Source organism: Callospermophilus lateralis, chromosome 7 (assembly GCF_048772815.1).
Source record: "Callospermophilus lateralis isolate mCalLat2 chromosome 7, mCalLat2.hap1, whole genome shotgun sequence".
NCBI classification, from domain to species: domain Eukaryota; kingdom Metazoa; phylum Chordata; class Mammalia; order Rodentia; family Sciuridae; genus Callospermophilus; species Callospermophilus lateralis.
Window position 1 is genome coordinate 49535753 of NC_135311.1, and position 15919 is coordinate 49551671.

A 15919-nucleotide genomic window follows, 5' to 3' on the forward strand; every position below is an offset into this window, starting at 1 on the left:
TTTTACCTTAGCACCTTTTTCACCTTGTCTTCCCTCTGAACCTGCAGGTCCAGGAGGACCCTATAAATATAAAACTGCAGTTAAATATGTGTCACATTTATTGCAATTCTGGACTGACTTACAAATACTCCAATTTAACTAGTAACAGACTAATACATTTTTGGTTTTCTATTGATATTAAGTTTCAAACACAAGGTGGAAAATTAAAATGATTTTCACATACAAGCTTTCACCCCAAATATTAAAAATAAAACACAGGGTAGACTACAGACAATCATATAGCGCCAATGTAAGTTAATGGTAAAAATAAAGTGTTTAAAAATGCGGATGAAGTAAGATAGTTACTATTGAGTATAAATACTCACATCATTTATTATGTTGAATTATTAGCGATGAATTGAATATTAAATTTTGCTTCCATCTTTATGTATATTTTAAGAGTGGACCCCTTCTTAATCTAAGAACATCTGGATGTGTTTACACATCTTTAAAGGAACATGTCCTGGTTGAAGAAACATTTATAATCATGATGGTCAACACAGTATTTTCATTCTCTAGAACTATGTAACTCATAGAAATAAGTAACATTAAAAAATAGTATCACTTCTTAAAAACTACCATTAGAGCAAAATTAGAAAAAAGTACTACATTCAAGATGTCATACAAAAGCATATATATGGGAAGATTAAATAAAAAATTTGGTGATCTCCTAGAACTTGCTTTTTTATTTCTTCCCCAATTCCTCTTGTTTTCCATTTGTTCACTTCAGTTTTATCAATGATTACGCTTAAAAGTATTAACCAAGATTGAAGCTGGAAGTTGGAGAGAGTAGCCATGTTGTGGTATTTGGTGAAAATAAGGTAAAGAATGAGGAATTACTTTTTAAAATTTTTCAGCTATTGAAATAACATTCTAATGATGAATACAGGCAAGATTTTCACGTCTTTTAAATTCATATTTAAAATGAATATCAAACACTCCATCAAACTCCAAATTCCATGAACTCATTTTATCTCGGAGAATCAGTGAAGAAAACACTGGTAATTATTTTCTCAGTATCAGAACTGTAACCTCATTTGACATTCACTGTGCCTCAATCACAATATAAGAAATGTATAAATTCTATACAGTCATCTCTTGAGGTTGTAGCAATATGCTCTTAATAATGCATAAAATAACATTTCAAAACATATAAACTTCACATTATTTATGCAAGTATATTTTTGCATTAAAGCATAAACCCTGAATCTTTCTCACTGTTAAATGTTGAGCCATAAATTATTTTGGTGTGATATTTAAAATAATACTCAATGTAATCATAATGACTATTAATTTGAAAACAGAAATAATGAAGCTCAATGTAAGTTTTTCCTTATTCATGAAAAATATTTTTTCTTAAATTAGTGATGTAAATTTATGCAGTCTTAAACTCAAAAGATTACATTTAATATGTGAACTTTATACCATAGATTTATCAATGGCTGCTTTTTAAAACACAAACCATCCTGCATGTAAAAACAGAAAAAAAAAATACCCTTTATGCCAAGAGAGAGAAATAAAATCTGAGTTTGAAGAGCCTAGAGAGTTTTAACATAACTAAAGTACAACAACAAAATTATTATTAAAATAAAGGTTTTTCCACCCAAAGGGGCTTTTTTTCTGTATGTGTAAAGATAACTGTCACTGTGTGAGTCCTTATTAAATAACAATTCCATTTATTTTCTCATTTTAATTTATTCATTTCATTTTTTCCCAAATGACAAAAAATTTTACTTTTTAAGAAAAAAGCAGACTTGGAGGAAAGCAGACTTGCTTTTCCTAGGAATGTTGGAAATTTTCTTTGAAAAAACTCATAGTGCTCCTATGATTTAAATGCATCCCCTCAAAAGTGTGTGTTGGAAACTCAGCAATGCAACACCACAGGGAGGTGGAGCCTAATGGGCTCCATCCTTGTGGGTGGATTAATACTGATTGTAAAAGGACTCCAGGTGTGAGATTCATTCCTTGTGCTCTCTCATACTCTTCCATCCCCGCCCTTCTGCCATTGTGATGCAGCAAGAGGACCCTTGATAAATGCAGTTCATCAGTCTCAGATTTCCCAGTCTTAGAACCATGAACAAATACATTTCTATTCCTTAGAAATTACCCAGGGTATGGTATTCAGTTATAGCAGCACAAAATAGACTAGTATAATGCACACAGAAAAATTCTTGTCTTGATTATTTTTCAGGTTTGCAACAAGAGGCCCTCGTTAATTCTTCTCTGGCATTTGCTGCTGTAACAGATTTTCCTATCTGTGATAAATACACTTCCTATAAAATTCTATTATTATCATCTTTCCATTATTCATATTTTATAATATATCCTATATGTTATCCATTCTTCCACTCATGTCACAAATATTTAAATATTACTTATGTTCCAGAAATGTGCTATGCATGGTGAATACAAATAAAATATAAAATTGCAATCCTAAGGGAATTTCCAAAATTTAGTTACAGAGACAGACATAAAAGTTAATAAATAGACTATACTGTAAAATAAATGAAGACCAGATAGGTTTGAAAAACAGGTACACAGATCCAGTTTGGCAGTAGGGAAAGTTTTCCTAAAAATTAAATATCTGATCTAAACCTGACAGCGCGGGATGCTTCCTTAGAACAGTTTACCTTCTGAACATTTACATGAAAGCACAAAGGCATAGAATGGCAAGTATATGGTGCTCTTCAGAGAACTGCTAGTAGTTCAGTCAGACTGTCAGCCAAGAGTCTGGGCATACATGTGAGTCACAGGGGCAGAATTCTGGGAAGCATGCTGATGTTGGGGTTTGAGAAGCAAGGAGGAAAGAGGGAATGTATAGAAAGGGAGAACTTGAGAAAGGTTCTGACTTCAAATATTAGTAAAATTAACTGCTGAATTTAGTGCTATTAGAACACTTAAGTATGTATTAAGTGAACAAGTGCTCTTATTTTACACATTAAAAAATTATAACAGCTACTCAAAAAGCTAAGGCAGAAGGACTGTAAGTTCAAGTCCAGCTGGGCAACTTTGAGACTGTACCTCAAAATAAGTAAAAAAAAATAAAAAAGAGCGGCATATGTTGCTTATAGGTAGAGCACTCCCAGGTTCAATCCACAATAGTCACAAAAGAGAAAACATTAGGACAGTTTTTCCTAAGCAGTATTAAAAACACTAACATTTTGAGTATTTAAAAAGTAAAGTTAAAATCAATTTAATTAAGGATTCTTAAGAACTTTTAATATTCTTCTTGACTGTCTCTGAAAGAGGTATATACCCTGCAGAGACACCCAATTTAAATGCACACTTTGTTTATGTAATGACCCTCAAAGGGCATAGTTTTTTACTGAACAGAAATTTTAAGAAAATTTATAATGCATTTTATCATTATAATTTATTTTTCTACCTATATTTTTATATAATAAAGGAATTTTTCAAGGGCCTTTATAAAAGCAAACATTTCAATTTGAAATTTAAGTTAACAATACATATAGTAACACACATATGCATTATGTGTATTTGTGTGTGCACTTATATATGCTCAAACTATATATGTATGTCTATTTACCATATATGGCATACATGTATGCATATATATGATTTATTGGCCTTTGTATTCAATAATAGCAGTTATTTTGATTTTTATTGTAAGCTTTCCTTTGGTAATATGAGCTGTACTTTAAAATTCCATTTAATATGTGTACTTTCAAATTATAAGGTTAATATTATTTTAATTAGTTCCAGAATTTTTTTTTTCAGTAAAAGGGGACATGAAACTAGCTGTAATGATCACTTGTGCATCAAAATTCCAAGGCTTATTGATGTGAGCTGTACTATCTTCTGGTGCCTTAAGGAAAGAGATATTTATTTTTCAGTATTACAAATGTAGGACCTAAGGTACATGGACTACAAATTATAATGTAATTTTTCTAGTTCAATAACTATCAGAATCTTGTTTCTGTATCACTGCCACTCAAAGTATTACAATCAATATTCTATTAGGAAGTCTTATTATCATTTATTTGTCAAATTCATTCCCAGAAAAATGATAATATTTTGAACATGTTTCTAGTAATTGTTACTTATGCTATATATTATAGCAAAATTGTTATTGGTCTGCCTTTCTGTTGCCTCCAATGTAGGGAAACTGAAGATAGGATCCATAAAATACATGCAAAGCTTACTTAAGACTACCTGTCCCAGATGGACTGAAGAGAAATAGATTGCAAAACAATTCATTTGACCAAATTAAAAAAAAAAGTGACTTCACACATTTGTAGTATAGTGTAGTCTAAAGAATGACCTTACAATACATATTACTTGTTCCCAACTATTTTCTTCTCAGTTAACTCTGTTTAATCACATTATTATTTATCAAATTTCTACTGAATCTCTCTTATTTTATAAATCTATTTTATTAAAAATATATGCAGTTTTTTTTAGTTTTAGTGGAATGCATTACAATTCTTATTATACATATAGAGTACAATTTTTCGTATCTTTGTATATAGAGTATGTTCACACAAATTAATGCCTTTATACATTTTTTTGCATTACAATTCTTATTACACATATATATCAAAATTTTTCATATCTCTGTTTATATATAAAATATGTTGATATGCAGTTTTATGAATTTAAATTATCCCCTTTTCTGCAATTGTTCTCAAAGGAAATTCCTTTGTAATATGTTATGTGAATTTACATGAAGGAATAAATAATTTAAATATGTATAGATTTCAATAGAATTACAATATCCTGTACTTTGAAAATGCATTTCATTAGTATTTTTAAATTATTTTTAACATGCACCACTCAACTGAGTATTGATCACTATAAAATGGAAATGAGAAAGAAAAAGAAAAATTTAGCAAGAAACAAAGCTAACCTATTATAAAGTTACTTGTTGCTAATAAGTTTTCTTTTAAATTACACAATCGCAAAATTAGAAATGGTTTAATCTTTCACCTATATATTTTATTTACTGATAAATAAATCTATGAATAATGCCACAATTTGAAACTTTTATTCAATGTTGGTAGTAACATCTTACTGTCTGCACTCCTAAAAAATGTAGGCATTGGGCTTGCTTCTTTAAATATACAGGATATTAATTTAATTTAGTCCTCACATTCACTTTGGACTTAGTTATTATGCCCACTTTATAAATGAAAAAAAAAACTGAGACTCAAAGAAATTAACTTATCATATATCATATTCTTTGGTAACAAAACAGATTTGAAACTGGGTGTGACTGATTCTAATGCAACTGCATTCTAAATTATTGGTTTCTAATATTAAGATATGAAAGATGGTGGTTTGCAGGTTGCAAAAGAACTAAGTAATACTAATCCCTCATGTTCTTTCATTTTTATAGCTAACAGCACCTATTTAAGCTAAAGCAGAACTGCTGACTAAATCAACCAGTTTGTTTGGCTGTAGTTTAAAACAATTCAAGCATTAATCAATCGCAAGTACTATACAAAGCAAACCATACTTTTAGTAATAAGGGTATTATTGTTAGAACAATTTTCACACCATCAAAATACCTTTTATTTTGTCTAAAAAATGGATTACTATGTAAAACTGATAAAGTCAGTTATGTGCATAGCACTTTATGTTAACCTACTATAGGAAACAATTTAGCACATTGTGTTAAACAACTTTCAGGTCAGATTTAATTATGCCACTTTTTTTGTTATGTCACATTTTAAATGAAGAAAACCTTCATGTTATTGTTAAAGTGTGCTGACCTAAGGGTGCTTATTCTACCATATCAAAATGCATGTGAAAAACATTGTAAGCAATGCATAGTTACCATATTTCTCATAGCATTAATAATTCATGGGTACACAGCCTTCTAATTTTGTTAACAAAGTGACTAGAATAGATTAAGATAGCCCATCATATTTGTATAAATTATTACTTTAAATAACTTTATGATCTTAGGTTCTCAACATACAAATTCATTACATCATGCAACTCAGTATCAGAAACTTCCTATATGCTATTTTGAATAATTACAATGCACTTTCTCCCACAGAAATAACTACCATCCTAAACTTTTGTTAATCATTGTTTTATCATTTTTTTAATTTTACCATGTAGTTTGAATACTAACCATGTTTTACCTTTTTTGCCCATTATATAAGCAAAATGTTGAAATATATTATTTTGCACTTCAATATTTTGCATTTATATATAGATGCTCCTCAACTTCTAATGGGATTCTGTTATAATATACTCATGATAAATTGAAAATACCATATATTGAAAATGCATTTAGTATACCTGACCTGTTGAATATTATAGTTTAGCAATACAGTGCTTGGTAGAGTACCAGTCCTTTGCTCACTGGCAGCTGCTCAGCATGATACTCTCTTATGATGTATATGATGTATCACTAGCCTAGGAAAACATCAAAATTCAATATTTGAAGGCCAGTTTATACTGACTGTACTTTTCACACCATCATAATGTCAGAAAATATAAGTCAAATCACTTTAAGTTGGTAATATATTTTCTCTCACAGGTTTTTTGAGATTCAACCTTCTGGATTGAAGCATCTCTAATATATTCATTTTCACTGCCATGAAATATTTTTGTTTATGAATATAATTAATTTATCTTTTCTATTGTTATTATTATGAATAAAGATGATATGAACATTCTTAAATGTGCTTCATGGTAAACATGTGCAAGAAATAATGTAGGATATGTACCTAGAAATGTGATTACCAGTTGGTAGGAATAGTTGAATAGAATCTATTAGGTAACTTAGAACTATTTCTCTAAAGTGGTTTTACAAATTAACAAAGAATAGATGTGAATGATAATCCCCCTCGTTTTTTAAAAACATCTTTTCTAACATCTGGTTTGGCAAGAGTAGATTTTTGTTAATTGGTGAATATAGGATGTTATTTCTATGTGATTTTCAGTACGTATTTCCCTGACTTCAACAACATCATATCTATCATTTGTGTATTTGTGGGGCATTTCTGTCAAACGCCTTCTCGTGACTTTTGCTAATTTTTTTTCTATTGGAATATTTTCTTTCAGAATTTGAAAGAAATACTTACATATTTTGAAAAATTATTCTTTACAAGTTTCTCTATGTTAGAAATATTTTCTCCTAACAGATCTTTTATTTTCCATCTCTCTTTAATATTTTTTGATAAACAGAAAATGTTAATTATGATACATTTGATAGATCAATTGTTTTCTTTTCAGTAGCAATCTAATGTAAAATTATTAGGTGCTACAAGAGGCTGGTCTATAGACATTGTTACATTATGAAAATGGTACAACAGGAAACAAAGGACAGACACAGGAAACCAAGACAGGCTAAGAACAAGTAATGAGATTGAATCAGTAATAAAGTTTCCCCTAAAAGAAAGGCCCAGGATCAGATGGCTTTATTGCTACATTTACCAAACCTTTGTAAAACTAAGCCCACATCTTCTAAAACTATTTCAAAGAATTGAAAGAGAGGGAACTCTTCCAAACTCACTCTACCAGTCTAGCATTTTATCCATATTAAAAACAAAACAAAAAAACAAAAAACAAGAACACAACAACAACAAAAACTAAACACAAATATCTTAGATGGACATAGGTATAAGAATCACCACCCCCAAATACTATCAAATGGTACTCAATAGCACATTGAGAAGGTCATTCACTAGGATCAAGTGATGCTTCAACATCCACAGATCAACAAACAGACTTCCTCACACCAACAGAATGATCAGAATAATATTATCATCTCAACCAATGTAAAGACATATTCAGTAAAATAATGTCCCTACATGATTAAAACTCTAAACATACTAGGTATAGAAGACATTTGCTTTAACATAAACAACAATGACTATATATGCTAAATACCCAGTCAACATTATACTGAATACGGAAAAGCTGAAGGCCTTTTCTCTAAAACCTGGAACAAAACAAGAATGTCGACTCTCACCACTTTGTCAAAATAGTATTTGAAGTCTTAGTGCAATTAGGCAAGGGAAAGAAATGAAAGGTATATAAACAAGAATGGAAGAAGTTGAATTACCTCCTTCTACTGACAGTATGATTGATTCCATATTAAAAAAAAAAGAAAATCTGAAGACTCCACTAAAAGACTATTAGAAATGATAAATAAATTTAGTAAAGATGTAGGATTAAAAAACCACATGTGAGAATCAGTAATCTTTTTATATACCAATAATAAATTGGCTGAGAAATAAATCTACAAACTCATTCACAATTATTATGAAGAGAAATGAAATACATAGGAATAAATTTAACCAAGGAAGTGAAAGAACTCTATAATGAAAATCTCTGAACAATGAGTAGATACAAAAAAGAAAAAAGGAAATAACTCCCATTTTCATAGATTGTAAGAATAACCTTAAACATGCTGCCCAAAGCAATTTAAAATTCAAGCCCTATGAAAATACCAATGATATTCTTCATTGAACTAGTGGAAAAAAGTCTAAAATTCATATGAAACCACCAAAGACCACAAATAGTCAAAGCAATATTGAAAACAACAGCACACACACACGTGCATACATGTGCTCATACAGACGTGCACATGTGTATGCTCACACTCACACACAAATGCTGAAAGCAACACAATACTAGATTTCAAGACATAACACTGATCCGTAGTAACCTAAACAGCATAGTACTTGTACACAGACACATAGACCAGTGGAAATAGAATAGAGATCCCAGAAATAATCCTACACAACTGACTGATTTTTGAGAAAGGTACCAAAAACAGAGCTGGGAGAAAGGACAGTCTTTAAAAAAAAAAAAAAAACTGGATATACACATGTAGAAGACTGAAACTTGCCTCTCTCTCTCAATTTCTATAAAAATCAACTCAGGATGGATCAAAGACCCAGGTATAAGAACTGAAACCATAAATTACTGGAAGAAAACATCAGCAAACACTTCCAGACATTTATATAGGCATTTTATTATATGACTCCAAATATACAGGAACCAAAAGCAAAAAATAGACAGATGATGTTATATCAAACCAAAAGCTTCTACATAGCAAAGGCAACTACCATGAACAGAATAGAAAAACACCCAACAGAGTGAGAGAAAATATTTGTAAGAAACTCAAAAATCTCAACAGCATAAAAACAAATAATCCAATTTTTAAAGTGGGCATATAGTCTGAATAGACATTTCTTAAAAGAAGCAATACAGATGGAAAACAAATACATGAAAAGAGGAGATCAAAATAATAATTGCAAATCATTAGAAATAGATGGACTATCGTTGAAAAGACAAAAATAAATGATTCTTCAAGGATGTGCAAATAAAGAACTCTAATGCATTGTTCATGGGAATGTTATTGAGTATAGTCATTATGGAGATTAGTATATGGGTTCCTTAAAGTAAATTAAAAAGAATGGATTTATCATATAATCCAACTATCCCTCTTCCGCTTATATATCCAAATGAAATGAAATCGGCGTACTGAAGAGATACCTGCACTCCTATGTTCACAGCAATCCTAATCACAATTGCTAAGATATGGAGTCAAACTAGTGTTCCCAGAAAGATGAATGGACCAAGAAAATGTGCTACATATATGTAATGGAATATTATTCAGAAATTAAAAAAACCGAAATATTGTCATTTATAGGAAAATAGATAGAATTATAGAACATCATGTTAAGTGAAATAAGCCAGACTCAGAAAAAGACAAATACCACACATTCTCTCTAAAGCTAAAATAAGCCAATTTGAACACTGTGATTACTGAAGGCTCAGCAGGGTGGAGGGGAGAAGGCGTAAAGGGAGGTTGGACAATAGGTCCCAGACACAGGTAGAAGGAATAAGTTGTAGTGTTGTTGCACAGGACAGGGGGAGGATTATAGTTCATAACAATCATAATATAGTTCATAATAAGCTGATGTACAGTTTTGTGAAGATCTAGAAGAGAGGAGCCTCAACTTCCTAACCATAAATGATGAGGGGAGGGAATGATAATTACCTTGATTTGATTGGTGCATGCTGTATACCTGGATTGAAATATCATACTGTACCCCATTATATATAAAATTATTATGTTAATCAAATAGAAAAGCAAATTAAATTTAGTTTAAGAGTTTTGAAAATCCAGGTTCTTCTGCAGTCAATATTTTCAACAACACATACTTGTATGTTGGTACAGATCTTCAGGAAAATTCCTTTGAATTTTTACTCACAAGAAAGAGAAGTTTGACCATGTAAAGCAATATAATATTATATACTGATTCCTGAGATTATTTTACTGATATGACATGAAGGTTTTTGCAATGCTTTAAGCTACCACTATAGGGTATTGACATCTTATCCCCACATGGTACTCCAGGAGTTGATGTTCAGGGTACCACTGGAATTTGTTATAACAGTCTATATTTTCACTGAGGAAAGTACTAAGCACTCCCTAAATCAGAGCTGTTTTTCTTATTTTCATCATGATATTGAAGTGGTTAAAGGGTTTTCTATTTTAGTAAGTATTCTGACACATTTTTCAGTATCCTTAGAACATACTGCCTATAACTTACATACATAAGTTTAAATACATGGTGAATAAAGAACAGATATTTCAAAATGAAGAATTAACAAAAAAAAAACTTACTCTTTTTCCAGGAGGACCTGGTGGGCCAGCCTCACCAGATGGACCAGGAGGACCCTATAAATAATTATAAATTACATATGAAAGACACCGTTAAAGAAATTGGAAATTTTCTTATGGATTATATAATTTCTCAAAACCTATACTTAAATAGATCTTGTTTCCTCATTTCCACAAATCTATTTTTTCCTTAAAAAATTCAGCTTAATTTCAGATACCTAAACTTCCTCCAGATATCTACAAATGAAGTTGATAAATTCTAATGGTAATCTTCAAAGCTAAAGGAGAGTGAATCAGATTCCCTCTACGTAAAACTCTGTCCTTTTAAAAAATGCTAATTTCTATTTGGCAAATATTCAACCAGTATACTAATTAATAGACTAATGCAATTAATAATTCTACTCATAATCACATAAATTTGTGAAACTATGAAACTTTTACCTCTAAATTACTTATATAGCATTAGCATTGCGATGCCCAGGTATTCATAATATGCTGAGATTTGATCCAGAAATCTCATCTACACGGTAGAAGCCTGCATCTCTGAGTGTAAATACCTTATGGATATGGTTCTAGAGACAAAATTGTGATAGGACTGCAGTTATCTTCAGATGCTACTTAACTTAGTACCCACCCTATGTAGTCAAAGCACACACTGCCATTCACAAATTGAAAGATGAAAAACTAAAAAAACAGGTTTATATTATGCTAAGTTCAGTTAAGTTAGTAATTGAACAAATTCATGCTAATGATAAGTTACTAAGGAGGCTTTCTTCCTTTCAGTCTTATTTTTTTTTTTTCAGACATAACCTTCTTAAGTTCATATATGAATCATGATCAGTGAAACTACAAAGCATGTACAACTGCAAGAATGGGATCCTAATTACAATAAGCTGTACTCCATGTATATGTAATATGTCAAAATACACTCTACTGTCATGCATACCTAACAAGAACAGATACAAAAAAGATATTTTTATTTAACACAAATGAATGGATAACTGAATCTGATATAGTATGTCAAATCATTAGTATGCTGTGACTGTAGTTTTTATTATGAGGACTTTGATTATATTTTTGATACATCTCAAAGAGAAACACTTCTAAGATTAAACTGGAATTCAAATATTTCTTTTGGAAAAAAGTACACACAATGAGCTGTGCTTTTGAAAGGTTGATCATTGCTTTAAAATAACTTGAGTGTGTAATGAGTAAGAAAAAATTTAATGGGCTTTCTTACCGGTTGACCAGGATCTCCATCTTCACCCTTGTCACCACCAACACCGTCTTGACCCTATGATCAGCAAGAGAAAATGAATCCAGACATTTTTCACTACATTTCATTTTATCAGGGAAAAAAGGTTCAATAGACTATCTTAGTGTGTTCTTGAGATAAATTATCAGAGGGACAAATAAAATTACTATTACTTTCTTTTAGGACTGTGGTGCCTCTTACTATCTCCATAAAGATAAATGAAACTGCTGCTATATGAGATTAAAAATATAGTATGCTTTTGATATAAGTCAAGGAAGAAGAGGCAGTTAGTGTGAAAGGCAAGTTCATCCTTTCACCAGGAACAGATATGGTGCAGTAGATGATCGGATTTGCATTATAAAAGAGACAGGGAAAAACAACAGCCCTGCAACTTTAGTAATAGGTAATCATAATCATATATGTAGAAATAATAATCTATAATAATAATATCACATGTATTTTCTTGTAGTTGTTTGTTTTCTTTCTTGTTCTGTCTTTGAAAATCCATTTAAGTAATGAAGAATCTTCTTTATTAACAAGAGAAACACTGCAAACATCCCTACCAAAATCATTCAAATTTTTTTCCATAATACTTACTGCAGGGCCAGGTTCCCCAGGAGGACCAGGATCTCCAGGAAAACCAACAGGACCCTAAAAGGAGGTTTTTGAAGAAAAATAAATAAATGAAAGAATATGAAAATTTGAAATTTAAAAGGGTAAAGTCAAGGCAAAGTCTAGGAGAATATTTCTTGTGCTGGAAAATTTCTTAAAAGTAAAATTAATTCAGAATGTTTATGAACATATGAAATGAAGAAAAGTCAGCTTCACTAGCCAGCTTTCTAATATTTCTATAAAAAGTTCAAAAGTGAGTCTGGCATAAATGCCACTTTAAAGGGAATTAAACTCACTCACCGGGTTACCTTTGGGGCCATCGTCACCTGGTGGCCCCTTAGCACCAGGAGGTCCAGCAGCACCAGGTGGACCAGCTTCTCCTTTTTCTCCCCTTTCTCCTTTGGGACCCTACATAACATAAGAAAATAGTTACTTTACAAGCTTTAAATCAGTTTTTAACCTCAGCATATTAAGCACACAATTCTTTGCTGGGGGGGTCTGTTTTGAACATTGTAAAAAGTATAACAGAATGTATCCAGTCAACGGCTATTAGTTGTAATGCTTTCACTTGGGCAAATATTATCTTTTCTCAACTTGTATGTGAATGGAAATAGTCTAGGGTATGTGACGGTATTAAGCATTAAGTCTCTGCCTTTCTGATTGCTTTTAATGGGTTAGAAAGGGAAACTAAAAACCTAAATCATTACTGGTAGTTAAGTTACATTTCAAAATGCTTTAAAGAAATTTCCAAACAACTAACATGCTACATTGACAATAAGATGACACTTACACCTGAGCCTGCTTCTCCAGGAGGCCCTGGGTTCCCTGCTTCTCCAGGTTCACCCTATGAGGAAAAAAAAAATTAAATAATCATTAGAGCAGAGAAATGACATCTTGCAGTTGTAAATCTGCCTTCAGTTACGATCATACATTTGAGAGTAATCACTCCATTATTTTATTGGTTAGAAAAAGACAAAGAAAAACTTGAATAACTGTAAGGAACTTTTTATATTAATAAATTCAGTATTTTTATTTTTCAGATGAGGAGACAGAACAACATAGGCTTGATATTACAATTCTCATGGGTTAATTATAGTCAGCACATCAAGTTAGCTTACCACCAAACAAATATGCATGCTTCCTAACAAATCATGTACTTGTATGCACCAATATTTACATTATAATCAATTTTATTGATTAAAAGTTTCAAATTGTTTCTAACTGAAATATGAATTCACTTTCTCTTTAACATAACAAATCGTCTAATAATTTGAGACTACATTATGAATCCTATAGGATATGGTTAATAGAGATCAAGAGAACACAGAAAAAGATTATAATTATAAGGTATAGAAGGCATTTAGATACTAACTAAAACTGCTCCCTTTGAGAATACACTTGTAATAAATTTCATAGCATTTATGATCTCATTTAGATATGGATGGCTATTTTCTAGCTTAGTAGAATAATAAATAAATTTCTAGACATGTAGATTTTAGCTATGAAAGCCTGTTGCTAATGCCTCACACAGAGAAATACATAAAAATATAACAACATGCTAAAGTGATCGTTTAAATAATACAATACATTCAAGCACTGTATTTCCACTCATAATCATGGTGCTACCAACTCTGAAATCAGAGATCTTAGCAATTCTGAAGTGGGCTGTGTACGTCTAAATTGAAAAAGATACATGATGTCTAGTTTCCTTTAATTTTAAACTCTGGTATTTCCAATATTTGTAGCACAAACTCCATGCTTCTCAATGGTTTCAAGGGTAGAAAATTAAATGTAAGCACAGAGGAAACTATTTTGTGTACAAAATTCTCACTCTTTGAGAATATATATATTTTAACTCCTTATGTTATCTGCATAATTGTGGAAGACATCAAGTATTTCAAGAAATTTATCAGTAGTAGTTAGTGTGTGTAAATTTTCAACTCTCAAGGTGAATAGCAAGTATTTCCAGAATTGTGGATAAACCTTACAAGTAAAATATTACATTTGTATTATTTATGAAGAAAGAAATTGTTGTGCTATCTCAGTCTAATGGATTGATATATAATAGTAATATTTTTATGAGCTGATTATTCATACCTTTGAATGGAAACAAGTAGTTTGCAATTCAAATCAACTATAAAATGCTTATGTTAAATATTTTATATATGGTATACATATAATATTTATTTAGAATATAGAAAATATGTTGGTCCTGTACAAAATGTTTTCTTATGTGTCATATTAAGCTAGGGCAATAATGCAGAGGTGGCAATTAGCGGTCAAATTACTATAGGTTTTTAAATCCCTGTCAACTGTAAAGTTAAACATATTCTATAAGCCTTTCTTCCATTTTTTTAAATATAGAAAATGATAGGCAGTGAAGAGATGGTTTTAAATAATTTTTACTATTTAAGGATGATCTTTTAAATTATAAAGTCAAATTTAAGAACAATACATTAATATTAATTTGTCCAGAAACACATATGAAAATTACCTTTATTGTGCAAGTATGCACAATATATATATAGCAATTCCATAAGATGTAATTAATATTTTCTAGAAATACCTCAGTTTCAATTTTTGAAAGTGGGCAGGACAAAATTACAAATGAGTAAAATAATGCCACAGGGAATATATCAACAAGATTACAAAATACTGATTCTAAAGAATAATACTTGATGTAAGTATATGATAGAGAACTGGTATATGATAAAGTGTTAGCTTATGAAAGTGTAATGTCTTATAACCTTTTTTACCTCATTCTATATAATTCTTGCTTGTATGTTCAGAGCTATAGACATATTAAATATTAAGAAAATATCCTCTTTTGAGGGAATTATTAAAGTTCAGAAGTTATTTATGGTAAATATACATTACATGAACATGTTAAATATGTTTACCCAAAGCACACAATGACTAAAGACACTGCCTTCTTCTATTTTTCATTTTTAATGACTGAAAATAAAGTTTCCAAAATATAAATGAGGATATGTTCAACCAGAATGAAAGATGATGTCAGAAATCTATAATATATAGCAGATTCTAAAAATAAAAAAATAAATAAATAAGATTCAAGTGTTTTATTTCTATACTGTTTGGTGTCACATAGAAAATGAAATATAATAAAAGAGCAAAATTAGAACTTTCTTTTGTCATATAACAAATTTCAAATCAGGTACATTTAAAACATAAAACTCAAATCACCAACTAGAGTGAATCATTCTCATAAAACTCATAGTTGGTAAGGTGCTACCACAGAGGCTTTAAACAAAACGGAAACAGTGTGGGACTTCCTCGGAACTCCAAACATCAGTGTCTATCTGTAAGAGTTTCACAGAAGAAAAAGCATAAAAGAAGCCAATGAAGAACTTAAAACTATTCCCCTGTATTTGAAACTT

At 30.7% G+C, this 15919-nt stretch overlaps 1 protein-coding gene across 5 annotated transcripts in view; it reads right to left on the reverse strand.

Annotated features, from left to right (window-relative positions):
- Col11a1 (collagen type XI alpha 1 chain) overlaps nt 1-15919 on the reverse strand; it is a 208070-nt gene that overhangs the window by 20266 nt on the left and 171885 nt on the right. For all 5 annotated transcript variants that reach the window (XM_076863343.2, XM_076863345.2, XM_076863347.1 and 2 more), the window contains 6 exons: nt 13312-13365; nt 12822-12929; nt 12507-12560; nt 11895-11948; nt 10658-10711; nt 7-60 (listed from right to left, as the gene is read on the reverse strand). In XM_076863343.2, coding sequence (XP_076719458.1) covers nt 7-60; nt 10658-10711; nt 11895-11948; nt 12507-12560; nt 12822-12929; nt 13312-13365 — 378 coding nt within the window. The remainder of the gene's footprint in view (nt 1-6; nt 61-10657; nt 10712-11894; nt 11949-12506; nt 12561-12821; nt 12930-13311; nt 13366-15919) is intronic.